At 38.6% G+C, this 27,791-nt stretch overlaps 1 protein-coding gene across 2 annotated transcripts; it reads right to left on the bottom strand.

Annotated features, from left to right (window-relative positions):
- Positions 1-1,258: 1,258 nt before the first annotated feature.
- LOC127453195 (free fatty acid receptor 2-like) lies at positions 1,259-27,791 on the bottom strand. 2 transcript variants are annotated; one of them, XM_051719429.1, is made up of 8 exons: positions 24,297-27,791; positions 22,179-22,283; positions 22,024-22,080; positions 20,200-21,848; positions 16,174-17,370; positions 15,676-15,738; positions 13,783-13,815; positions 1,259-6,643 (listed from the first exon to the last, which is right to left on the bottom strand). In XM_051719429.1, exon 8 carries the CDS (start codon positions 6,613-6,615, stop codon positions 5,632-5,634), a length of 984 nt encoding a protein of 327 aa, XP_051575389.1. In that variant the 5' UTR covers positions 6,616-6,643; positions 13,783-13,815; positions 15,676-15,738; positions 16,174-17,370; positions 20,200-21,848; positions 22,024-22,080; positions 22,179-22,283; positions 24,297-27,791; the 3' UTR covers positions 1,259-5,631. The 2 variants fall into 2 exon arrangements, with proteins under 2 accessions (XP_051575389.1, XP_051575390.1); XM_051719430.1 differs by lacking the exons at positions 13,783-13,815; positions 15,676-15,738; positions 16,174-17,370; ... (2 more) ...; positions 22,179-22,283; positions 24,297-27,791 and adding an exon at positions 13,086-13,114.

Below are 27,791 nucleotides of genomic sequence, written 5' to 3'. Positions count from 1 at the left end.
TCATGGTATGAGAGTCCTTCAGGTGCCTTTTGGCAAACTCCAGGCAGGCTGTCATGTGCCTTTTACCGAGGAGTGGCTTCCGTCTGGCCACTCTACCATACAGGCCTGATTGGTGGAGTGCTGCAGAGATGGTTGTTCTTCTGGAAGTTTCTCCTCTCTCCACAGAGAAACACTGGAGCTCTGTCAGAGTGACCATCGGGTTCTTGGTCACCTCCCTGACTAAGGCCCTTCTCCCCCGATTGCTCAGTTTGGCCGGGCGGCCAGCTCTAGGAAGAGTCCTGGTGGTTCCAAACTTCTTCCATTTACAGATGATGGAGGCCACTGTGCTCATTGGGATCTTCAATGCTGCAGAAATGTTTCTGTACCCTTCCCCAGATCTGTGCCTCCTGTCTCGGAGGTCTACAGTCAATTCCTTGGACTTCATGGCTTGGTTTGTGCTCTGACATGCACTGTTAACTGTGGGACCTTATATAGACAGGTGTGTGCCTTTCCAAATCATGTCCAATCAACTGAATTTACCACAGGTGGACTCCAATCAAGTTGTAGAAACATCTCAAGGATGATCAATGGAAACAGGATGCACCTGAGCTCAATTTTGAGTGTCATGGCAAAGGCTGTGAATACTTATGTACATGTGATGTTTTTTTTTTTCGTTTTTTTTTTTTTTAATACATTTGCAAAGATTTCAAACAAACTTCTTTCATGTTGTCATTATGGGGTATTGTTTGTAGAATATTGAGGAAAATAATGATTTTAATCCATTTTGGAATAAGGCTGTAACATAACAAAATGTGGAAAAAGTGAAGCGCTGTGAATACTTTCCGGATGCACTGTACATGGATAAACACATCGCCATTTAATCATGTGAATAATGAAACTTTGACATAACCAAACTGATATTAAACAACATGGAGATATAAATAACATAAAAAAGCAGCTGTTCAAAATCTGCGATAAAGCACTAAAGATACCAAATTCCCAAATTATCAGTAATATTATATCGGATTAATTATCAGTCATGATAGGGAGCAGGTGAAATAAACAGAAAAAGATAAAGGAAATGATTAAAAATCAAACTTGTTCAAGATTATAATGGCATCACTTGGCACACAGCGACAGAGTGATGTTTTGTGATTGGTCTTCTGAAATGTTTGATCCAACACATGTTGAGTAGAACTTCATGTGCAATGTGTAACTGGTTCAGTATGGTGAAATAAAGAATGGATGCATATTTAGAGATTAGAATGAATTTCCTTTATTGAATAATTGATTGATTGATTCTTTATTGGTCTCTGTGGAGAAATTTGCCATGGGCATCAAAGTTGCTATTACATATAAAAGCACAATAAAATACTCAGCATATATTCTCATAATCTCTGTTACATATGGACACACAATAGCATAAACAACATATACCTTCAATATCCTTACCACATAAAACATTATAAAAAAAATAAAAAAAGATCAATATACAGTTGTGCTCAAAAGTTTGCATACCCTGGCAGAAATTGTGAAATTTTGGCATTGATTTTGAAAATATGACTGATCATGCAAATAAACTGTCTTTTATTTAAGGTTAGTGATCATATGAAGCCATTTATTATCACATAGTTGTTTGGCTCCTTTTTAAATAATAATGATAACAGAAATCACCCAAATGGCCCTGATCAAAAGTTTACATACCCTTGAATGTTTGTTCTTGTTACAGACACACAAGGTGACACACACAGGTTTAAATGGCAATTAAAGGTTAACTTCCCACACCTGTGGCTTTTAAAATTGCAGTTAGTGTCTGTGTATAAATAGTCAATGAGTTTGTTAGCTCTCACGAGGATGCACTGAGCAGGCTAGATACCTGGCCATGGGGAGCAGAAAAGAACTGTCAAAAGACCTGCGTAACAAGGTAATGGAACTTTATAAAGATGGAAAAGGATATAAAAAGATATCCAAAGCTTTGAAAATGCCAGTCAGTACTGTTCAATCACTTATTAAGAAGTGGAAAATTCAGGGATCTTTTGATACCAAGCCAAGGGGTAGACCAAGAAAGATTTCAGCCACAACTGCCAGAAGAATTGTTCAGGATACAAAGAAAAACCTACAGGTAACCTCAGGAGAAATACAGGCTGCTCTGGAAAAAGACGGTGTGGTTGTTTCAAGGAGCACAATACGACGATACTTGAATGAAAATGAGCAGCATGGTAGATCTGCATTGCCACAAAAAAGCCCAGTTACAATATGCCCGACAACACTTGACATGCCTCAAAGCTTCTGGCACACTGTTATTTGGAGTGACGAGACCAAACAGAACTTTATGGCCACAATCATAAGCGCTATGTTTGGAGAGGGGTCAACAAGGCCTATAGTGAAAAGAATACCATCCCTACTGTGAAGCATGGTGGTGGCTCACTGATGTTTTGGGGGTGTGTGAGCTCTAAAGGCACGGGGAATCTTGTGAAAATTGATGGCAACATGAATGCAGCATGTTATCAGAAAATACTGGCAGACAATTTGCATTCTTCTGCACGAAAGCTGCACATGGGACGCTCTTGGACTTTCCAGCATGACAATGACCCTAAGCACAAGGCCAAGTTGACCCTCCAGTGGTTACAGCAGAAAAAGGTGAAGGTTCTGGAGTGGCCATCACAGTCTCCTGACCTTAATATCATCGAGCCACTCTGGGGAGATCTTAAACGTGTAGTTCATGCAAGACGACCAAAGACTTTGCATGACCTGGAGGCATTTTGCCAAGACAAATGGGCAGCTATACCATCTGCAATAATTACAAAAGACTGCACGCTGTCATTGATGCTAAAAGGGGCAATACACAGTATTAAGAACTAAGGGTATGCAGACCTTTGAACAGGGGTTATTTCATTTTTTTCTTTGTTGCCATGTTTTGTTTTATGATTGTGCCATTCTGTTATAACCTACAGTTGAATATGAATCCCATAAGAAATAATAGAAATGTGTTTTGCCTGCTCACTCATGTTTTCTTTAAAATGGTACATATATTACCAATTCTCCAAGGGCATGCAAACTTTTGAGCACAACTGTATACCCTCAGAACCTCAATCCTTTCAGGACTACCATTCTTTATTAAACAGCTTTTTCCATAATGGTACCATGGAGAACTTGTACCTGTTTGTCTTACACTGTGGTAGCTGATATAGAATAAGAAGCAAAAGTAATAAGGAAATGTTACAAAATGTTGTGCCAAAATATTAGTTTTACTGATTGTATTTACAGTATTCCATTGCTGTTAGAGAGTGTAGAGAAGTTTAAATGAGCTATACCGTTAAAGAAGATAAACTGGTCAACCTGAATTCAACTCACTCTTCAATTGTGTGTGAAATTTGTGCTGCTGAGTATTAGGTGGAATTGTTTTGCACTCAAGATGTGCTTGCTTGATTGTCTTGGTCTTGAGACTTCTGGACTGGGTTACACTACACTTTTAAAATCTGAACAGGTTCTTAAAAAACTAGGTATCCCACACATACAGACCATGTAAATGGCTAAAAATGAAAACTGGACATCACACAACAAACCACTGAGGATAATACACTAACTGACTGTGAAGTCAATCCATCCATTCTAGGAGACACATTGAAGTGTAAACAAACATGGATATATGGGAGCCATCCCTACTAAGAAATCCAGCTTAACCAGCATGCAATTCCCATGTTGGTCTAAGCTGGTTAATACTGGTTAGTGCTGGTCTAGCTGGTGGACCAGCATAGACTTTATTCACGCTAGTGCCATCTTTGATTTTTAATAGGAATGACAATGAGGCTGTGAGGGAGAGACTTACAGTCTCTTCAATGGGCTTTATTGCAGTTTAAAGTGTTTTTGGATCGTTCTGCGGACAAAACATTGCTAAAATATCTGTCCAAGAACATTCAGTATACAAAGAACTCCAGACAACATAAGTTGTGGAAAATCAGATGTGATCTAGGAGCTTTAAACAACTTTATACAGTTCGTGCCATTGAAGAGATCAGTAAGTCTATCCCTCACAGCCTTCTTGTCATTCCCATTAAAAATCAAAGATGGCGCTAGCATGAATAAGGTCTATAGCCAAGCTTTTCACCAGCAAAACCCAGCTGTTGAAGTTGGTTGACCAGTATTGTCTTTCAGGTGAAGCTGGTTTAGCTGGTTTAGCATGCCGTGCTGGGGGACCAGCACATAAAACACAAAATAAGCTGGTTATTTTTTTTTTTTTTTTGCAGGGATTGGTGTTGCTGCTATTCTGTGTGCAAAGTTGTGTAAGACGTCTTGGGTGGGAAGATGCGGTCATTATGGCGTCTAGAGACTGAAATACAAGTTGGAAGTGAGTGGCGCTAAAAGTTAAGTTAACTAGTTAGTGCTTGTTCGTCGTCTCCATTTCTTAAGCTTTCCATTGGCTGCTCACTATATGATTTACATTTTAAGTCTTGGAGCTTTATACACAACGAGAATTACTCTATAGGAATTTAGATGCACTCTTCCTGCGAAAATGGATGGGGGAAAAGGGGTGGCGGACGCCACGAGCTGGGCCCCATGGGAGTTGTGGGCCCCTGGGCTTCATCTGTCAAAAAGTTGCCTACCTACAATTTTAAAACAGTCTAATATAGTCAACAAAAGGCTTTATCCACAATTTGATGATGAATTACAGTGACCTGCTGACCTAAAGATGTTTTCTTCAAAGATCATTCAGGTATGTTCATGGTTTTTATAGGGATATAGTTGGGTTATTGGTCTGTTAGGTCGGATTGCATTCTCACTACAAGCAAACCACTTCGTTTGCATTTGGATTATTATGGAGCAGATCCAAGTGCGATTGCCTTGTTCATATATGCCTAAATGAACCGAACAAGGGAGAAAACGCACCAGATTCCAAAACAAATGCTCCAAACGAGCCAGGTGTGAAAACACACAGTATCATTTCAGGACTGTGTCTAGAAGGTAACAAGTCTCGCAAGAGACTCATTTGCTGTTACTTATAGTTAACTAACAGTGCTGAGAAATCTGGGCCATGATGGTATGTAATTGTACCGTACCAAACTGTGCTGAAACGGGGTCGTGTCTAGAAGGTAAGCAACCAAAAATCCTATAGTCTTGCGAGACCTGCATGCGACGTTCCCACACTGTGTTTATTGTGTTTGTTTGGAGTCTTACAGAAACCCTACACCTAACCCATAGCCCTATACCTAACCTTTACCCTACCAATAAATGTAACCCTATCCTTAACTTAATCAGGACAGAGAACCGTGCTGGTGGAACAACTTTAGTGACATGGTGACTCACGACTGGTAATTTGCTGAGTCAGTCCATTCTATTTTTGATTTCGCAGCACCAAAGTTTACAGTAAAAAGAAGATGTAACTGTGCCCACAAGCCCGGATCGGTATGGAACGGCACAGTTCCACAACAAGAACAGTTCGTGTGCCTGCTTGATTTTTCTTTGGGACCATTTTTAGCTGCTCTTCAGCGGTCCAATCATAAAACGCTTAGCATTGGTCAGTGGAATATCAGAATGATATCAACTGGATTTGTATTAGCTTTGGCACTGGCAATGCTTGACTCAGGAACGAAAAAAGCAGAAAAAAAGACAATGGTACTCAGCAGGTCAGTCTATGCAAAATTGGCTAGATATGTTAGTGGGACCAGTCATCAGAGCACTGTGATTTCTCCTCTGTTTTTTCACAGCTCAATGGGGGGCAGTAGAGAGCTGTGCTACTGCAGAGTAGGGTTAGCCGCATGACCAGCTTGCTCAAGATGTTATTGAAAATCTCTCTGAGGGCTGAGGAAGAGAAGTAGAAAATGAATGGGTCGAGAGAGGCGTTCAATGTGCTGACAAGTAGAGCATGTTCTCGCCACTCAGGGCTGTAGCCACCCACAAATCCCACCACATGTGATATGTTAAAGGGCATGAAACAGATAGTGAAGACCAGAAGAGTGGCCAATGCCATCCCAATGGCCCTGATCCGCTTCTTAGAGTTGACGTTGGGTAGATTGGAGAGTATGCAGATACACTTAATGTAGCAGAAGCAGCTGATGAGGAAAGGCACACAGAAGAGCACAGTAAAGAGTTCCAGACGGACCGGAAGGAGGATTTTAAGCTGTTCGTCGCTGAAGTCTTCATAACAAGTGTTCCGTTTGGATGGATCGGTGACATTGGGGTTGAAATGGTTGTGGTATTGCATAATATAGACGATACTGCAGTGCGCCATGGATACCACCCAGAATACAATGCTGGCTATCACTGCATTTCGGGGATTGCGGTTTAGCTTGTATTTTATGGGAAAGGTCACACCCAGGTAGCGGTCCACACTGATGGCCATCAGGTGTAAGGTGCTGTTGTGGATGGTGCTGTAGAAGATGAAACCATATAGCGGGCAGAGGAAGTACGGCAGTGTCCATTTCATGTTGGCCGCCTCTAACATGTGAAATGGGAGGACAAACAGGAAGATCAGGTCAGAGATATTTAAGCTGAGTAGTAGGACATCTATGGGTGTGGACTGCTGGCGAATCTTCTTGAAAAAGGTGTAGAAGGACAGGATGTTGGTAGGAAGACCAGTGATCAAAGTGAATCCACACACCACCAACACCAGGTTACTGCGGCTCAATGTCCACACCATTGTCACCTTTTATGCCAAGTATAGAGCCCTGTAAAGGAGAAAGACACGTTGTTTTAAATTTAAATATCTCATTTTAAGATTAAAGGTGTTGTAGGCAGTTTCAGCCAATTTGCCAACTTCAGCACCTCTCTCAAAATTGCTCACAGGCAGAACGCTTTTCTGACATCTGTTTCAGTAGGGATGGAAATCTTTATGATATAAAAATTTCCAATACAGGGTCCTCTTAACAATTCTTACTTTTGAGGAAGAAGTATTTGGAGATAACAAACATAATTTGTATTGCATGTACTGCCATCAGCAGTCTATTGCCAAATGATCAGATCATTTGATTTTTCATCACTTTTTAATAGCTTTTCAAATACTTTTTAAAGGCATAAATGCAATCCAATTAGTGATCCTAATCATACAGTATGCTTTATTAAAGAAAATACTTTTTTTTTAAATAAAATTTCACTGATTACAACAGAACTCTTAATGTGTAGGACAATCTTTAACTACAAAATTGTCATATTGTCATATGAACCACCAGTCAGTAACTACAGTGGCAAACCCTTTGGAATTACCTGCATTTATGTACTGTATAAATTTGTCTTAAAATCTGGTTTGATCTTCATCTAAATTACAATAATGAACAAACACAATCTGTTTTAACTAATAACTCACAGATTATTATATTGTTCTTTTACATATTGAATACATCACTCAAAAATTCACAGTGTAGTTTGGAAAAAGTATGTGAACCCCTAGGCTAATGACATCAAGAAAAGCTAATTAGATTCAGGTGTTGGAAAACCTGACATTCAATTAATGAAACGAGATTGGAGGTGTGGGTTAGAGCTACTTTGACTTATAAAAAGCACTCAAACTTTTTGAGTATGCTATTCCCAAGAAGCATCTGCTGACGTGGATCATGCCTCGCAAAAAAACAGAGATCTTAGAAGACGATCAAGAATTGTTGCTTTGCATAATGCTGGAAAGGGTTACAAAGTTATCTCAAAGAGCTTAGATATTCATCTGTCCACAATTTGACAAATTGTCTATAAATGAAGAGGATTTAGTACTGTGGCAACTCTCCCAAGAAGTGGCCATTCAGCCAAGATTACTCAAAGGGCAGAAAGAAAGAAAATCCATCTTTTCATGTGGCCCAGTCAGAGCCCAGACCTTAACCCAATAGAGATGCTGTGGAATGACCTCAAGAGAGCCGTTCACACCAGACATCATAAGAATATGGCTGAGCTGAAGCGGTTCTGTAAGGAAGAATGGTCCAGAATTCCTTCTGAACGTTGTGCAGATTTAATTCGCAGCTAGTGGAAACACTTTGTAGGGGTTATTGCTGCCAAAGGAGGATCGGCCATTTATTAAATCCAAGGGCTTTTTCCACAGCACTGTGAATGTTTAATGGGATGTGTTCAATAAAGACATTAAAGATTATATGTTTTTGTGTGTTGTTAGCTTAAGCACCATTGTGTTTGTCTATACTTCTGTCTTTGATGAAGATCACATTTTATGACCAAGTAATGCAGAAAACCTGCTAATTCCAAAGGGTTCACATACTTTTTCTTGCCACTGTATACTGCCTGATTTAAGTCTTATGATACACTGTAATAGTTCTTGGTTCATTGCGAGTTGGACATACTTTAATGGAGGACATACTTTAATGGAAGTCAGATTCACTAAAAAGCTTATGAGAGACAATTTGTCAGGAATCGGACTACACTGGTGATGTTGTATGTTTTGCACTGTAGATTGAATAAAACAGCTCATAAGAGTAATTTTTTCAGGAATCCAACTACACTGGTCATGCTGTGTTTTGTGTTGTAGGTTCTAAAGGACCAACTCATACTAGTCATTCTTTCAAAATTCAGACTAAACTTGACCTGGAGTGTGTTTTGCATTGTAGATTCAAAAGAATCTATTCGTTTGGGAAGCGCATTACACTGGACATGCTGTGTGTTTTGTGTTGTAGATACAAAAGAACTGACTCCGGGTCATTCAGTCTTGAATCGGACTACACTGGTCATGCTGTTTGTTTCGCATTGTAGATTTAAAAGAATCGGCTAATAAGAGTAATTCGTTAGGGAAGCGAATTACACTGGTCACGCTGTGATTCATGTTGTAGATTCAGCAGAAACGTCTCATAAGGGTTATTTGCTCGGGAATCAGACTACACCGGTTGCACTGTGTATTTTCCACACAATCATACAGGAAGTCAGCATGTTGTTTCTGAGAGTTCTGGTACTCTAGGATCGGCCACATTATGCTGACTCCCTGACAAACGGCATCTCTTATCAAACATTTTTGCATCGGCTACAATGTGTTTACCTTCCTCTGTGGTGCAACCGGAAGTTTGTTGTGTAAGCAGCGTTGGAGACCCAGGTTTGAAACAGACACTAGCATGATTCGGAGCTTGATTTTTTTGATCTGACAATACCCTTTTAGGTAACACTATATTTAGGGGGACCATCAAAATAAATTCAACTAACTATAAGTGACTTATCAGCTGACTTGCTATAGCTAGTAAACAGTGTTTCAACAAACATTCAGTGGACTTTCAGTAGCCTGCATATAGATCTTTATTTATGATCTTCTTACATTATTGTTGAGAACATCAGTTCATTAAAATTGTTGGACAAAACAATGACTTCTGTACATAAAGAACCTAAAGATATTTGTTTTACATATAGTCTATGTGCTGGTTGCAGTGTGGTGCTGCTATTCCTGTATGTTATTATCAGTATTGGTATTTACCATCTGTTGATAGTCTGTTTCAAAAAAGGGGACATGTAGCAGTCAGTTAACCATTTTCTGTAGATGTTAACTTTATTTTGATGGTCTCTAGGTAACTATAGATGAACAGTTGATACTACCTTAAAGTAAAGTGACTCTGTACTTACAACATGTTTTTGGTGCCCCTCCGTGAACAGCTCACTCAATATGTCCAACAACAGTTACCGCTTTGGTCACTGGGGGCAGTGTTTTGCATTTCAGTAAGCACAGACCAATTTCCGTTAAAGAAAATTCAACCTGTTGTTTCCGATTTGACTGTGAGGTCAGTCTGGTATTTTGCAATATAATTCAGTAGGGGGCAGTGCTACTGCTGTATAGCTCAACAGGAAACACTGTTAGCTTATTTAAGTATGGTGCTCTGTCCACATTGGCGGAATAATGCACATTCAAGACTGTTAACGGAACCGACAATAATTTGGTTCCGGTATTTTTTGGAAAACTGTGCCCAGTTGCATAAAGCACCTTAAGTGTAATTTTCACTTAAGATCACCCTAAAGTTTCCCTTAAACTTAAGGTGTTGCAGAAAATAACCCTTAAGGGTTACTTAAGTGTTGCATAAAGCCCCTTATCTGCCATTTTTCTAAGTATACCTTAAGGTTAGGAACACTTCACTTTAAGTAAAAGCTAAGAGTTACAAGGTTAAAAAAATAAATAAAAATTAGGAAATGCCAAAGTTTATCGAACCAGTTAAAGAGTACAGTGCGCCAAGGTGTATTATTTGCAATATCGAGAACCCTTTGGATCATCTGAGCAATGAAAAACGATTGCAGGTGTACAGATTTGACCTTCTTGCAATATGGTAAATCACTTACAAGCTGAAGGGCGATCTTGACCATGTTACGCAGCACAACCACACTTCTTGTTGTATGACAACTGCTAAGCACACTGCAGTTTTGTTTTTTGCAACTTGGATTTTCCATTCGGATAGTGGGAGATGTTTTCCACATACACAAGTTTATTCTTTTAGTTATTTCCTCCCACAGTTCATGTTTTCTCGGCTGCAGTTATAACTGGTTTGAATTTGCTTTTCAAAATGTCTTTACCATGTCCCTCATATTTCCAATTTGGTTTTATTATTTGTTTTCCCTATTTTCCACATTCCCCTTAAAAACAAGTGTTACTCCTTGCCTGCAACTGCTTGGTGAGAGCCAATTGAGAGCCAATTGCTGACGATGGCCCTCACACTAATCCAATACATGCACTCAAAAACTGCACCAAAGTTGCTCATTGTTCCACTAAAAAGAGTGTGTTGCTGGGGTATGGTTTAATGATGCATGTTAATATTCTCTCATCATTGTGTTCACAACAATCATAATAATAACACCATTCAGACAGATAATTAGATAAGCATCACCTCAACACTAAAATTTTGCAATTGTTTTGCATTGTCCCAAACCCCATATTTAAGAACAAGTCTGTAAAACAGGAGCTATTCTCGTTAAGTCCTCCTTTAATTGTTCTCTATAGGCACCAGTATCTTATCTATCAGTATCTACAAGAACTTCAGGGAAGTAAATCTTCTATTTTTATTTAGTAGTTCACTTATTAATGGCACAATATAGGGCTGACTAAACCAAACAACTGTGCTAAGGACTTGAACAATGTTTAAATATACATATGAAGTAAGTTTAGAATTGGGTCAAGTACATTATAAATAGATCAGGCAGCTCAAGAAATGCATCAAACTATCTCGCACAATCAGGTGTTATTGCTGACAAAAAATTCTGCAACACACTTGCAGAGAAGGCTGAAAGAAAGATGAAGTCTCTGTGGTTAGGGTGACATTCTCAGGGGCGGGGCCAGAAGGACAGCATGGGATGGCAGCTGCCACCCTAAAAATGAGCTTTGCAACCCCAACTCAGGCCCCGCTTGCATCCTGGAGATGGTTAAATATACATATGAAGTAAGTTTAGAATTGGGTCAAGTACATTATAAATAGATCAGGCAGCTCAAGGAATGCATCAAAGAATCTCACACTATCAGGTGTTATTGCTGACAAAAAATTCTGCAACACACTTGCAGAGAAGGCTGAAAGAAAGGTGAGGTCTCTTTGGTTAGGGTGACATTCTCAGGGGCAGGGCCAGAAGGGCGGCATGGTGTGGCGGGGGGGGTCACCCCAACTCAGACCCCGCTCGCGTCCTGGAGACGGTGCGCAACGGCTTAACCCGTCCATGTCGTGCATGGTCCATACAACATTATCTGGCATTTGGCAGGACACATCATTCCTCATCAGCTAACAACCTCCATTCCCAGTCAGGTGGAACTCCCCCGTCAGACGAAGGTACTGGATGCCACCCCTGGCAAATATTCCTGGAAACGCCCCTGAACATTCTCAGAGTGTGAATTTAAGAGACTTTGAAGGTATTTGATGTTTATGAGTCTGAAATAAATGGCTTAGCAACAGTGTCAAGATTTCCTTTCCTTTGTGTCCAGGTATTAGTTCACCCCCAATTCAAAATAAATTAATAATATTTTGCTTAAAGAAAATTAAGCTATGCCCCACCCCTACTACCATATCATTAGCATAAGGCAAAAGAAGCTATTTTTTACTATTTATATATTATACAAATGGTAAACTGTGTACACATAATAGTAATATTACATATTATTGTACATTATATTATTTATTATATAACTTGTAATTACTTTTAGAATAATAATAATACTGATTTTAATTTATGATCATTTAAAGGGGTTATATAATATATATATATATTTTTTTTTTGCTGTGCAATTTTTTAGTTTTTCCATGCTCATTTTTCTCCCTCTTTCTGATCTATAGAATTACATGGTCCTTTTAATATTCTAAAAATATACATTTAAATTTCTGTGCCACTAATACATACATATATATATAATTGGTGGGTTTTTGTTAAATGTGAGCCAAAATCATCACAATTAAAAGAACCAAAGACTTAAACTACTTCAGTCTGTGTGCATTGAATTTATTGAATACACGAGTTTCACAATTTGAGTTGAATTACTGAAATAAATGAACTTTTCCACGACATTCTAATTTATTGAGATGCACCTGTATATATATATATATACACACAGTATATATAACAGAGTTGCCTGCATACTGATGCAGTTGGCTTACCTGCTCAACACCTGTGCATGCATCCTTAAATTGGTCAAAAACAATTGGTCATTTTGGATGAAAACAATGCAAAATGATTTGGAATGGAATTAACTAACAAACACTTTTAAAACAATAACACCCCTCATGTGTGAAGATATGTCAACTTATGCACCAGCAACATCTCTAAACAATTTATGTATTATTATTATTTTAGAAAGTAAATTTGAAGAAACGTTTCCTTCTCACAAGCAATGATTTCTCATGTGTCCGCAGACAGACCAAATTAACCATCTGTCACACTGATAACAGATAAACCAATTCGCAAAATCCTTACAACGTTTGCTTAGTATGTGTAAAAATCAAAATGAATATCGCCTGGTTTTTGATCAATTTTTCTAAATCTGCAAGACAAGATTTGCGTTCCTTGACTGAGCTATTGTAATGTGAATTCTCAATTCTCATTTAAGAAACAAACATTTTCTGGAGGCTACAGATTAGAGGTTTCTGAGCAAACGTAACTCAATTTACCTAGTTTTAGCATTATAGCCCTCATTATAATGAGCCAAATAAAAAAAAAGACAGATGGAGAATTTTTTCGTACCTTAATAATTCAGTCCAGTACCACAAACCCAGAAGTGACAATGCCACACTCCTATTTAGCGCCTTTAAAAATGATGTCATTGTGACATACCTATAGAATGGTGACAAACAGGAAACATATCTCACTCAAAAGGCTACATTTATTTTCCAAATGACAGTGTGGCCTCTGTTTTTGTCAAAATCTTTGCTTTTTTTTTTTTTAAATTCTGTATTTATTAACCCTCCTGCTGTTCCTAACTTGCATGACTTTCTTCTGTGGAACACTAAAGGTGATTAGGCAGAATATCAGCTTCGGTCACCATTCACTTTCATTGTATGGAAAAGTATTAAATTAAAGTAAATGGTGTCAGATACTCTTATTCTGCCCAAAATATTTTGTGATCCATGGTAGAAGGACATACATTGTGAGTATTATGTGATAGTTCACGAAACAATGAAAATTATTTTTAAATGCATGCTTGCAATTACTAGATGGGATCTTGTTGAAAGTGGCAAGTGTTTTCTATTCTTTGGTTTGTTTCAGGTGTCATTTTTGTCATTGTGGCTAACTTCCCCTTTATTTACACCAACTTATCTGGCCCCATCTTGTGGCATCTTTTCTGCGATCTATTTTTATATTTATTTATTTTTTTTTTTTTTTTTTTTTTTAAAAGGATAGTTTGACCCGAAAAATATCATTTCTGTGAACATTTACTCACTCTCATCTTGTTCCAAACCCGTATAACTGACTTCTGTAAAACATGAACAAAAGGGATACAGCTAAGCACAATGTTAGGGATTGACAGCCACAGTCACCATTGACTTTCATTGAAAAAGAAACATGCAATGAAAGTGAATGGTGACTGAGGGTAACATTTGGTCTAGCATCTAACATTTATTTTGTTTCTTATTTTATTTCTTACAACCTCCTGAAAAAAATACATGTACATCATTTCATAAAGCATTTGCTATTCATCATTATAGGGGAGATCAGGGCTAGTTGTCACACGCAGAAGGGGCTATAACTATGAGGTTTTGAGTCAAAATTCCAAATACATAAATCCTTGTTTCCTCTAGCAGGTCTTTTATGTTTCAAACACCTCGTTCTCTTAAATAAGTTTTTTTATATATATATTTTTTTAATTTAAATTATCCAAAAAAATAAAAAAAAATAAAAAAAAATAAAATCAACATTGGCACACTGGCACACTGCAGGGTCAATTATGTCATTTTTTTTTTTTTATATCTTTTTTTCTTCACATAATGACGGCCAAAAGTTTGGAATAATGTACAGATTTTGCTCTTACGGAAAGAAATTGGTACTTTTATTCACCAAAGTGGCATTCAACTGATCACAATGTATAGTCAGAACATTACTGATGTGAAAAATTACTATTACAATTTGAAAAACAAATGTTCAGAACTTCAAACAGTTCTCATCAAAAAATCCTCCATGTGCAGCAATGACAACTTTGCAGATCCTTGTTATTCTAGCTGTCAGTTTGTCCAGATACTCAGGTGACATTTCACCCCACACTTCCTGTAGCACTTGCCATAGAAGTGGCTGTCTTGTCGGGCACTTCTCACACATCTTACAGTCTAGCTGATCCCACAAAAGATCAATGGGGTTAAGATCCATAACACTCTTTTCCAATGATCTGTTGTCCAATGTCTGTGTTTCTTTGCCCACTCTAACCTTTTCTTTTTGTTCTTCTGTTTCAAAAGTGGCTTTTTCTTTGCACTTCTTCCCATAAGGCCTGCACCCCTGAGTCTTCTCTTTACTGTTGTACATGAAACTGGTGTTGAGCGGGTAGAATTCAATGAAGCTGTCAGCTGAGGACATGTGAGGCGTCTATTTCTCAAACTAGAGACTCTGAAATTATACACATTTGCATGAAATCTTCACTTTTTTGGCAATTTCAAGCATTGTATAGCCTTCATTCCTCAAAACAATGATTGACTGATGAGTTTCTAGAGAACGCTGTTCCTTTTTTGCCATTTTTGACCTAATATTGACCATAAGACATGCCAGTCTATTGCATACTGTGGCAACTCAAAAACAAACACAAAGACAATGTTAAACTTCATTTAATGAACCAAATAGCGTTCAGCTGTGTTTGATATGGCAAGTGATTTTCTAGTACCAAATGATCAATTTAGCATGATTACTCAAGGATAAGGTGTTGGAGTGATGGCTGCTGTCTAGATTTGATCAAAAATGACTTTTTCAAATAGTGATGGTGCTGTTTTTTACATCAGTAATGTCCTGACTATACTTTGTGATCAGTTGAATGCCACTTTGGTGAATTAAAGTACCAATTTCCTTCTGAAACAGCAAAGTCTGTACATTATTCCAAACTTTTGGCCACCAATGTACTGTATGTCAGGTTGGGGCAAGTTGTCACATTTTTTATCTAAAAAAAAAAAATCAATTTTTTTATATAAGTTGTTTATATATTTATATGTGATTTTATCAGTGTTTTTCTATGCTGAAAACCTATAATATACTATTTAATTCCAGGTTCCCATTGTGACAACTTACCCCATGTAGTGTGACAACAAAGAACTGTATCTTTTATCCTGGGCAACAACGGTGGTGATGTTCAACTGACCTTTCACTAAGCTCTGTCCCCCTTGGTTACGGCTGCTCTCTCTGACAAGCTCTGCAGAACTCCCTATAGGAATGAATGGGAGATTGCTGTGAATAACACTGTTTTTGGCATCATAAATCAGATGTTATATGTTCATTTGGGCAGGAGGACTGACACAGTTTATTTCATAACATGCTCTTCTCCAGATTTAAATAAAAAATAAATAAAAAAAATAAAAAAGAAAGAAAAACACTGTAAGTACGCTCTCTGGGAAACACGTCACTATTAAAAATGACCCTGCAACAATGTGTTTAAAAAAAAAAAAATGTTTATCATTTTGATAAAATCCCACTTAAAAGTTCTCAAACACACAGTAATGTCAGAGTAATGGTGGCAGGGCAACAGTTGCTTAGACAGGATTGGTCAGAAGCACTTTTAAGGTGGGGCTTAGCGAAGGGTAAATTAAGACTTTAATGTTTATGCCAATACAGAAACTGACTTTCAAAAAAATAAACCTACTGTATGCTGAGAAATATTAAAGTCTATCTAGCAAGTCTGTCCACTGTCGGCCATCTTTGGAATGCTCTCGGGACGCTATTTCCAGTCATGCCAGTGCAGCTCCTATCTACTTGAATGGAGAAACACCAAAATCTCAAAAACGGTTGGTCAAGATTACGATCAAAGTACATTTTTCAAATCAGCAATAAAATCTGACAATACTGAAATCATAAATTGTGATTCTTTACCTGAGATTACGCTAAGAAAAATGCAATTTTCCCGGCTTGTATGGTTAATGCGCATGCGCTTTCTAAAGTTGATTGACAGGCGATGTCTGTATCTAAAAGGTGATTGGCTCTTTTAACTGTAAGGCGGGACTTCGTTTCTACATCCGTTGACTGTTGGGTGCTCAAGAGCTCGTTGGCTGAGCGTTCCAATTTGTCCCATTCATTTTAATAGAAGTGGCCCATCTCTGCTAAATAATCTCTGGAAATATTCACTGGAGTAAAAGTGTGACTAGCCCCAGTCTCTCTTATATTTGATTGTTTCTTGCTAGACTGGTCAAGAACTAATTTTACTTTAAGTCATTAGCATTTTCCACATCATTAACGTACAAATAAAAGAGCTTAATTAATTACATGTCCGTTAAGTGGGTCTCCTTCATACTCAAATGCGCAATGCATCCACAAAAGCTCCATAGTGAATCGCACTAATTGAGCAGTGTTACAAGAAGCATCTGTGAGCATAAAGCTGAAATAATAGCTGTGAAAGGACGAGCAGTGGCACTCCATTATTTATCATTTAGTAGTCGAGCTCTGCCAGCCATCCTAATTCATTTGGATTTTGTTCAAGTCTTCCTGTCCGTGCAAAAACACATCATTGTGTTTTATTTTCAGACAATTGAGTGCAATAAATGATTCCATAGCAGCATTGTTCTGATGGATGACATTCACACTATGGCCCATTCAACAGCCACGGTTCTCACATGACTACTGTTTGTCAGAGACAAAAAGATCAGTCGTTTTATCAATAATGTGGTCTCCAAAAAAAAAAAACAATAAAAAGTTTTGTGCAGCACAATAAACGAATGGCCAGAGGAATGACTGAACATTTGTTTCTTTCCACCAGAGAGACATTGTGCTTTGTAAGACAGGTTTTTTTTTTTTGCAGTGCAGATATTGTTGCATTTTCTCAGCATCTGGGTCTGCCTCTGTGGGCCTGAGGGACAGAAGAAAGAACAATATGCTTTATTTTATACAAATCATATCAAAAAGTCCCTTTCACATGACTTACGTCAATGTTGCCCAATGCAATGAAATCTATGGAGTAAAGTGTAAGCTACAGCGTTCTCTCAAGCATTGTTACACGGCACTCAACTTTAAAACTTGAGTCATTTGAGTCAGTGACCTTTCAAAGTGCACCAGATGAACTACCAGACAATTATGCATGACCAGTCAAACATTTGGACAGGCCTACTCATAATTAATATTTTCAATATATTTTTTAATAATAGTAAAGTTAGTATATTCATGTGAAAGGGCATTTTCATATATTCAAAGACTTAGGCTCTGTCACTAAACCTAGTGAGCTGCCTCGTAGCCTACTGCCTACATAGGCAGCTACCTACTGAGGCAGCATTTTAACCGAAATGTAACCTTATGAGTGACTGATTTGGAACAATCTACATAGGCAGCGACTCTTCACAAACTAAAATTATGCTCCGCATGTGAGACTTGACTCGCATTTGATTAATATGGAATTTAAAGTTAGCATGTTGCTTAGCTTACGGCATGATACTATTATATTGTACTATCATAAATAATTCATAATTATGCTGCCTACCTTTTGTAAAAGCTGTCACATCGGTAATAGGGCTGTCACCAGGGCTGGGACACTAAATTAGAATTTGTCACTTAAATGTTACCAAATTTCAAATTATATTCATATTCGAAATTCAATCATATTAAAATTTAAAGGCATTATTTAAGGGAAAATGTACTATAATAGTATAGTATAGTATAGTATAGTATTATCATTGTTGAAAAAGCTACAAGTTATCATTGAGCACCAGATTATTAAATCAGCATTGTCTCTTAAGTCCACAAGAGGGTGCAACGAATAAATATAAATCAAACATCACCATGTTTTAGTGTTTATGGCAAAGCAAATACCTGGCTGTTAAAGCTGCACTATGGAAGATTTTTTGGTTAAAATGAACAAATTGCCATTATTGATTGAGTACATAAACAATCAGTGTTCAAAACAATGTTCTTACCCTGATTCACTAAGGTAAGCCTATACAAATTATCTATATTTTGAGCTGTTTGGTTCGTTTTGGCATGAAATCGCTGGCTTATGACGTACATTTGCATCATTACGTCATGTCCGTGAACATAGGAAAGAAGAGCCGGCTGTCTCGTTCCCATGTATACAGTAGATAGCGGTAATGCACTGTTTTAGTTTGTGAGTTGCCGTTAAAAAGAAGAAAGAAACTACAGTTCAGTTCAGTAACACTCACAGTTCAGAACAGCATCGCAACAATCTGGATGGATGTTTATCTGTTATCTGTTTGGTGAAGTTGTTTACCTGCTGTAATGCTTAGATATGTTGTCTGGTAATGTTGTTGAAGCTTATATTGCTCGTCATGCTTTATGAATCGAACATTACTCGTGTGTTAACCGATCGCGATTTACGTTGTCGGTGGGAGTTACTGCGACATGTTTACTAATATTTATGACTTCTGAAATTGACTGTTAACTGTTATATTGCATTTTTAAGCATAAGTATATTTTATCCCCATCATTACTGAATCCTCCTTTTATGTTTTTAGTTTATTGTGTTATTGTGTGCATTCATAGACGTACTATTTTAGTATTACGGTTCACTTGCATTATCAGCTGAGGCTGTACAATATAATATAAAAATAATAAAGTCATCCATTGAACTCGTATCAGCCATATCACGAGTATCTCCACTTAAATTGATGTGTAGTACAATAAAAACATTAATAGTACATAAAACACTTGAAAAATTATATTCAAATATATTGGTACTGATAGAAGTGATTGAGTCCCCTGTTCTTTATGTAAGAGCACTTGGAGTGTAGTGTCAGAAAAGTGCTGTAAGTGTAAAATTCATTCATTCAAAATATATGAATACGAGCGTTGTTTGTCTTCATCAAAGCAAGTAATATTTCAGTTTTAAATGTTTAATCGTATAACATTATATCAACATGAAAATAGCACGTTATGACTCCAGCTCTGAATATCTCCCTGTCATGATCACACACAGGCGATGTCCAGGTAAGCTCAAATCATGAGATACATCCGCCAGAAGAGCAGTGCCGAAACACGGATCACGTTTAGTGTTCTTCCGCAAATTGCTTGCAGTTTTAAGTTTCAACCACAGCTGTCGCTAGAGAGCACAAATTTCCGTAATGCAGCTTTAAAAAAATTGCATTCCATTTTAAACTAAAGTGCATACAATTATTAAATCAAAATATTTAGCTAATTCATATTCTCAAATCTTAAGTAAAAAAAGTAAAACAAAACCAAAACACTTCAATAGACAGTTCTTTGTTAACTTAATGTTGCGCTGTATACCGGTGCCACGGTACTACAGCAGTACTCAAGCTTCAAAATACCAGCAATATCACTGTGTTTATCATTATTTACTGCTGTCTGTACAGTAGTTTGTACTGTAAAGGGTTGTGAAGCGACATTTGCGGCCTTACTGCGGTAACGGCGTGCATCTGAGCCCAGTGCTGGAATAGGGGCTGTTCAAACAGGATGCTAGACAGAGCGTAAAGCCTGGGAATCTCGAAAGAAATTTAACTTCTTTCCTGACACAGCATTTTAACAGAGCAAGACCCAATGGGTAAAGACCTCCACCGAAGTCATCGTCTAAACTTCGCATTTTAATGTGCATTGTAATCTTAAATTCGACAAATATTTTAATTCCGAATCTTAAATGGACAGCCTTCATCGGGAGTGCACCTTAAAATGCTGCCTACAGAGGACAATCACTAGGTCTATTTGGGTAGGCTACCAAATTTGTTCTGTACAAATATCCACATCCATGAATGGATGAATTCCTGGCAATCATTGAGGGCTTGTATGCCACACGCTAGTCTGTCTGTGCATGTCCGTAGATCAGTCTATGCATCACATTTACAGGCCGACTGTTCACGTGCGCGGGCTGGAGGGTGCGCGCCTGCTGCCTGCGCTCCAGTGGCAGTGACTGGAACTTGGCCGGCTGTAGCACCAGAGGTGGAGTTGGTGGCTCCTGGCCAGCTTTGTTGAGCTGCTGAATGGGTTGAGAAGATCTGGACTGAGCTCCAGGGTTCTGCAAGGTGGCTTGAGTCTGCTGGATTCGGTTGGTGAATGGGTTTTCTGTCTGGATGATGTGCTGGCAAAGGGATTCATGAGTAAGAGGAATGGCTGCATGTGGTCTGGTCTGATGCCCGTTTGCATCTGTGGATGGCTTGTGCACACCTGAGGTTGGTTGTGCGCTTCAGCGGGGTGATGTATGGTTGTTCCTGGAGGTAGACCTATGTGGATTGGATTCCGAGCCTGAGGAGTTTGGATTTGAAGTATAGCATGCCTCGGAGCACTCTGGCTTTGGGATTGGACTTGTGGCCGTGGCGTGTTCTGTTGTTGCACTTGTCTCTGCACATTCAGGTCCATTTGAGAGTGATTTAGCACTACGTTGTAAACATTCGGTCTCTGGAGGTCTCTTTCTTGGGGAGCAGAAGCAGCCTGGGTCAACCCACCTACTAGGTTCAATTTCCCTGGGTCTTGGACCAGAGCGGCCCCTCCGTGCATCTTTTTGTGGCAATCTAGGCAGCCGGTCTGTAGATCCACTGCTGTCAGAGTTGTCGACTTGGCGGTTGGGGTACGTCGGTGTTCCCCGCAAACGGTCCCAAGGCATCTGGCGGGGATTCATGCTGGTGTCTAATGAGGGCTTGTTGAAAAGGTTGTTGGCCTGAGTTGGGTTAGAATGTCGTGGATGCTCTTCTATTGATGACCGCGAGTTGGCGGCACGGTGGTTAGCATTGGTGCAGTTGGTAGGGTGCGAGTAGCCGGTCTTAATGAGTCCACTGGGTTGAGAGCCATTGGTCAAAGGTTCAGAGTTTAACAAGCCAGTCTGAGAGAGATTTTGATTGGTGTGTTGATGCCGTAGCGCACTTTCTCTCTGATCAGTGTGTTGCTGGATCACTGGACTTGGCTGGTTTGGTTCTTGAGAATACGTGTTCAAGTTGACATGCACTGTTTGAGGTTGTGCGCTGTTGAACTGGTCAGTACGTGGAAGTGTGTTGAAGTTTACATGAACTGTTGGGGCAATCACACCAGGCTGATGGTTACCCGTTTGAATGAGTATATTAGGATTAATTAGCCAGGCTTTGGGAATGATCTGGAGTTCTGAAGGCCATTGTTTGGATTAGTGTTTGGATGCCCATTGTTTGGAAGTGCACTGAAGTTGTGTTGGAATACATCTGTGTATGCATCTGTGTTCAGATGGCCATTATGAAGCTGTGGGCTGGAGTTGCCAGGCCTGTTTTGTGTCATTGAGTTGATGTTCTCATCATTGTTATTGGGAAGAGTGGTGAGGATTTGCTGGTTTTGGGTAAGTGAGTTGTGTAATGTTGAATCAGGGTGGTTTCCATTGACAAGAGCTCTGTAGGCAATGTTGGAATTCTGTGGAGGGGTAAAAAGAGGTATTACTGTAAACTGAACAAGGAATTAGAGTTGGCCGAAGAATTTAAGTGCAATTATGTTGCTGGCAATAAAATGAAACAACACAGTGAACAGTGCATTGATTTAAATTTAGCACAATTTAAGATTGGAGAAAGTAGCACATTTCATGTCTTACTGTGGGGCTGTCATTCTGGTTTGTCTTCTGAAGAAAAATCTCTGAGTCTCTGATCAACTGCAAATGTAATTATATGAGCATGTCGGTTTAGACTCTTTAGCATCATAAAACAAAACATCAAGTATTTAAAAAAAAAAAGAAAGGAGATGCTGTACCATTTCTTTGTCACAGGAGCACAGTAATAACAATGATAATTATGATGAGGGCAACAACACAGGCTACAACGATCCCTGCCACTGCCCCTGCACTGAGACAGGTACCTATGAAGCAGGTGAGAGGGGGAAATGGGGGCGAGGGGGGTAAAAGCAGAAGAGTTAGTTAATAATAACACGATTTGTACAATTCTAAAGAACATGTTGTCATGCTTACCTGTGGAAAAGAACTGGAGAGAAAATGACAACAAACCTACCAGGGTTTTCTGTGTGCTGTTTTTGTGGTTCCTTATGTGTTTTGGGTGATTTTTAGCACACTGATTTGAGGTTACTAAAGGGCTATTTACAACGAACAAGTTTTTGTGTTGTCTGCACTCTTTTTCCATTTTTTCCCCCCATGTAAACATGTGCATTGTGTTTTTCAGCATCTCACGCATGTCAGCAGGGTTTCTGCAGGTCTGAAAAAGTCTTAAATTGCCCTTTTGCTAAATAAGGCCTTAAAAAGGTCATAAATCACAGCAATAAGTCTTAAATTCATAAGGTCAGGGTTTTAAATGTTGCATGAGGGATTGGTTTATCATTGCATAGTTTTAAAGTGAAGAGTCATTTCTGGGCACGAATAGCCCCCATACCAAATTTGCGGTCTCTAGGACAAACTCTATATCGCCACCACCAGTTCAAAAATTCACTATTCTTTTGCGTGTATCTTTTGAACCCTTTGTCCTAGAAACAAAATTATTTGGCAGATGCTATTTGCACCTCTCTATGATACTCTGGTCTCTAGATCTGATTTGGGTCCCTCCTTCAGAGACAGTCTATGGGATATCTTAGCTTGTTATTTAAGGTCCACCTGCTTATAAAAGTAATAGAACACCTCTGCTCAACAAGAGCTGCATAATTTCAGTGAAATCCCTGAACCTAAATATAAGCAATAGAGCACAACGGTGTGGTTCCAGAAGTAAAATTGCCATTTTTTTCATTGGGGAATTGATTAATAACAATAATTTATAAACACTTAAGACAGACCTATTGTGAGCTCTGAGGTTGTCAGTCCATAGTACGTGCATCTATTGAAGCCACCAGTCCACGTTTGTTTTTTATTGAGTTAAATAGTGGAATTCCTGGTGAAGAACTACATTACCCAAGATGCTGGAGAATGATCCACCAATCAGAGAATCACAGTGAACAAAGCACGCCAAATGAGCTCTGCAGCAATTGCCCCCTCCCATAGCGCACTCAAACTACTTATAACCTTTTAATATATTGTTTCTATACTAATAAACAACATCTTTAAATCAAACGTTTTATTTATTTTTTTTCATCGTTTTTAATTGGATTGTCATTCGGGGTTGTAGTTCATTACCTTATTAAAGACGTTAAGTACAAAGTCTTGTTCCTTTGTCTTTTTGCCTGATTTTCAAATACTTTTTTTTTACTTCAAATCAAAGTTTGTGATTCACCTCAGAGCTGGTTGGTTTGGTTCATGGATTACAACTCTTTTATGAAGAATTTTATAAAATCCCAATGGAAAAAATTCCTAGGATAAATACTTCCAGAACCACGATGGCTATAAAAAGTGGGCGGACACTGTTGCACTTGTTTTTCCTGTTTATTCATCTGTTTGGTTTCTATTTCTGCTGCGTTGCGCCGGGTAGCAATGTCCACTGTTATACTCATTGGTCCAAAAACCTTGTTTCACATAACTGTACATTAAACATTGAATATGTTCTGAATGGATGTAATTCACGTTCAGTATGGACAGACAAATGACTTGTCGCTAGAATTTTAGGAGTCTTAGTGGTTTTTTCCTTTGCAAGCACCACTAATAATAGGAGAAATAATTACAGACAGCGCATACAGAGCAAAGAAATAAATAACTGCACAGAAACATCAATAGTAAAGCAAGAAAATGGGAGAAAGTATCCAGCAAAAAAAAAAAGCATGGTAGGCAGATGAAAATTATGACTCCTTCCAGTGTGTTGACACTTGAATTTATCAATCCGGGGTAAATTACTCCCTCTGCGGTCAATAAAATAAATGTCAGACCACAAAATGTGCCAACATGAGAATCAGTCAAAGAAGCGTCATAAAGAGCCATTAACTCTATTAACCATTACCCACAATGGCCACGTCTATCTGCTGCTTTGATGTGCCCCTGGTGATGTCATTCCGTGCTATGCAGATGTAACGGCCACTCTGATTGGTCGAGAAGACTCAGCACACCACTGCCCGATTGGCCGGCGGTCACTGGCTGGCCGTTCAGTTCCCATGAGAACGAGGCAGGAGACAAAGAGTTGGACGAACAGGTAAGAAGAACCGTCTGGAGTCTTAGTTAACTGAGGGGCATCTGGACCATCTGAGGAGCCAACAACATTACAGATTATAAATAAAAGATCAACATATTTTGAGTCATTTATGGGAGTATATTAATGACAAATGTCTTTAATTTAAAAAAGCATGTTAAATCGAATCGATTAAAAAAATGTGTTCCAATAACAGTTGCAAATGCAGTTTTTGGGGCTGTAATTTAACATTGTTGTATATTTATTTTAAGCTGTGAATATTTCAAACAAAAACATTTTGCATGTCATTTTATTTCATCATTAGAAATTCAATAAATATTCACCTTCCAAAGTTCCATTCATGTATGTTTTTAAATGACATCTTTGTTATTCGACAAGCAGTAGTAGCAGCAAGTGAAGATTGTGCATTTGTAAAGCAAAATAAATGGAACAAATATTACCTGTCGAATAATAAAAATTGATTTTTTTTATTTTTTTTTTTTATCTTGGTATAATTTCAGTAATTAAAAGTAATACTGTTTCTACACTAATAAACAACAACTTTAAATCAAACGTTTTATTTATTTTTTAGTAATTTCAGTAATTATTGTCTGTGTGACAATAAAGTGATTTGATTTGATTTTGATTTGATTTTTAAAAATGACAATTCAGGACCATTTTTCCAGGGTGTAGCTTACCTTTAAAAGTATTCAAGCTTTAACAGTGTTATTATATGCATATACTGTAGTTCTGTGCATTCATGGAGTGGGCAATCAAACATTAATATTGATTGATTGTTCTGGAGTTCAACGTTTGTTTAATTGCTTTATCTTGTGTTGTTGTTGGGCAATGTAAAAGTGACAGACAATAACTCCTATCCCTTTTTCCAGCGTCTTCTTTACACATAACACATATATTATTTTTGGGGTCCCTGTGTTTAGGACATGGATCGTCCGGCACGAGTCTAAAGAAAACACTCTTTTGTTCTCCATCAAACACAAGCGTGCGGAGAGAGAGAGAAGCTGCATATATCACGTTAAGATAAAGGAAATAAAAACTCATGTCCTAGTTTCAAATGGTTTCCTTTCTTGCTGTTTTTTATCTTTCAAAATGGCAAAAAATATTTAGAATTATCTCTTAAAACTGAAAATGAGCATCCCGCAGAATTAGTGACAAATGTTTTCGAACTTATTTTTGGTGTTCAAGGTTGACTAGAAAGTTTTGAGATCATATCGAAATATGACGTATACAGGGATGGATTACCGACCGGGCCAATGGGGCCAGTGCCCAGGGGCCCTTGACTGCCCGGATGGGCCTGGGCTTTAAGGTTGTGCGATCCAGTTTGGCGATCCCCCCCGCTCGAAAACCCATCAACAATGAAAACAAACCCTTGGAGGGGGCCCTTGGAGATAATTGGCCCCGGGACCTTTGCAAGTCATAATCCGTCCCTGGATGTATAAACATCCAGCAGCTAAATTGCTGCATAACTATGCCATGGGTGCAGTAATAACCATAGTTTTGAGTTCATCTATGTGCAAGTGTACTCCTAAAAGTTTACAAACATAACTTTTAGCAGATGTATTTAAAAATCATAACCGGGGGGTCCTGGGTAGCTCAGCGAGTATTGACGCTGACCACCACCCCTGGAGTCACGAGTTTGAATCCAGGGCGTGCTGAGTGACTCCAGCCAGGTCTCCTAAGAAACCAAATTGGCCCGGTTGCTAGGGAGGGTAGAGTCACATGGGGTAACCTCCTCGTGGTCACGATTAGTGCTTCTCGCTCTCAGTGGGGCACGTGGTAATTTGTGCGTGGATCACGGAGAATAGCATGAGTCTCCACATGCTATGAGTCTCTGCGGTGTCATGCGCAATGAGCCACGTAATAAGATGCACGGATTGACGGTCTCAGAAGAGGAGGCAACTGAGACTTGTCCTCCACCACCCGGACTGAGGTGAGTAACCGCGCCACTACAAGGACCTACTAAGTAGTGGGAATTGGGCATTCCAAATTGGGAGAAAAAAGGGGATAAAAAAATACAAATAAAATCACAACCAGGAAAACATATTGTTGATTCATCTTGCAATCTTGCGTATCCAAATTTTTGTCCAATAAAATGCTCTTTATCTTGTGAATGCAAGTAAATAATGACAGAATTTTCATTTTCTGGGGGTAAACGATGCCTTAAAGACATGTAACCTTTAGTAGCATTGCTAGCAACAATTGTAGCATTGTTCGGACTCAGCAAACACCTTGAGCTGAACTAAACGGGTGTTTACACCAAGTCCAGTGGCAGGACAAGGTTCCACTTGAGGCTGAGAAGTTTCCAGAATCAAGGAGCTGGCTGTTATTGATCTTAAGTTGATTGACTGTGACAGAGATTCTTCCCTGGTACTCTGGGACTGGTATTACAACAGGCTGTCCAATCGCCCACAATGCCAGTGTCATCTGTCTGCCATTGATCCATCTGATGAGGGATGTGTCAGACACGGTCTGCACTGTAAAGATGCCATCTCTACCTGATGCCACTGTGACCGGCCTTCGTTTAGCTCTGCGTTGTGTGGATAAATGAACAAGACCGGGCAACAGGAATTACTCTGGCCAGATTTTATTCTGCATGAATAAAGAAACAAATTAATCAAAATAAGCTCGAATCTGTGGCCTTCTCTCACAACTGGAACACCAGCCTGTCCGTGAAAAGCATTATTTTAGCCACAGAGCTTGCACACTCATGCTTAATGAACTCTCTCCAAAAATACATGCTCCATATCATTCACACAAACTTCATACATGTTTGAATAAGATTAAAGTGAATTTAAGAACAAAATTACATGTTTTATTACAATAAACAAAACTCATATCAAACTTTTTAGACGGAGCTTCAGCACAACTACCCTCTCCTCAGTCGCGTTTACCGCGAACAGAAGGAGAGCAACCGGAACCGGAACATAAGTCTTAAAGGAGCCACGCGCCATTTTTAACAATACTGAAAAAGTACCATATAACCATAGAAACATGACATCTCAAATAAAAGAAATCAATATTAAAAGAATAAATTAAATGAAATATTAAAAGAATTTCCAGAATACAAAATAATTATATAAATATAACAAATGATAATAACAAAAAGAGAGATTTTGTGTGAAATTAATAAATAAATGTAACACCTGTTACACCACCAATACTGGTGATTTCTCAAACTGAACTGAAACAGGGTCCAGACAAACAACGACCAAAGGCAGACCTGTTGGAGAAGAGTTTATAACAACAACTGTAATTGATAAAATCATACAGTGGCGCAAAAAAAGTATATGGACATTAAATAAGTCTGAATGTG

Source organism: Myxocyprinus asiaticus, chromosome 15, assembly GCF_019703515.2.
Source record: "Myxocyprinus asiaticus isolate MX2 ecotype Aquarium Trade chromosome 15, UBuf_Myxa_2, whole genome shotgun sequence".
Taxonomy (NCBI): domain Eukaryota; kingdom Metazoa; phylum Chordata; class Actinopteri; order Cypriniformes; family Catostomidae; genus Myxocyprinus; species Myxocyprinus asiaticus.
Note: the sequence above shows the minus strand (reverse complement) of the source record. Positions and strands in the feature narration are given on the sequence as shown.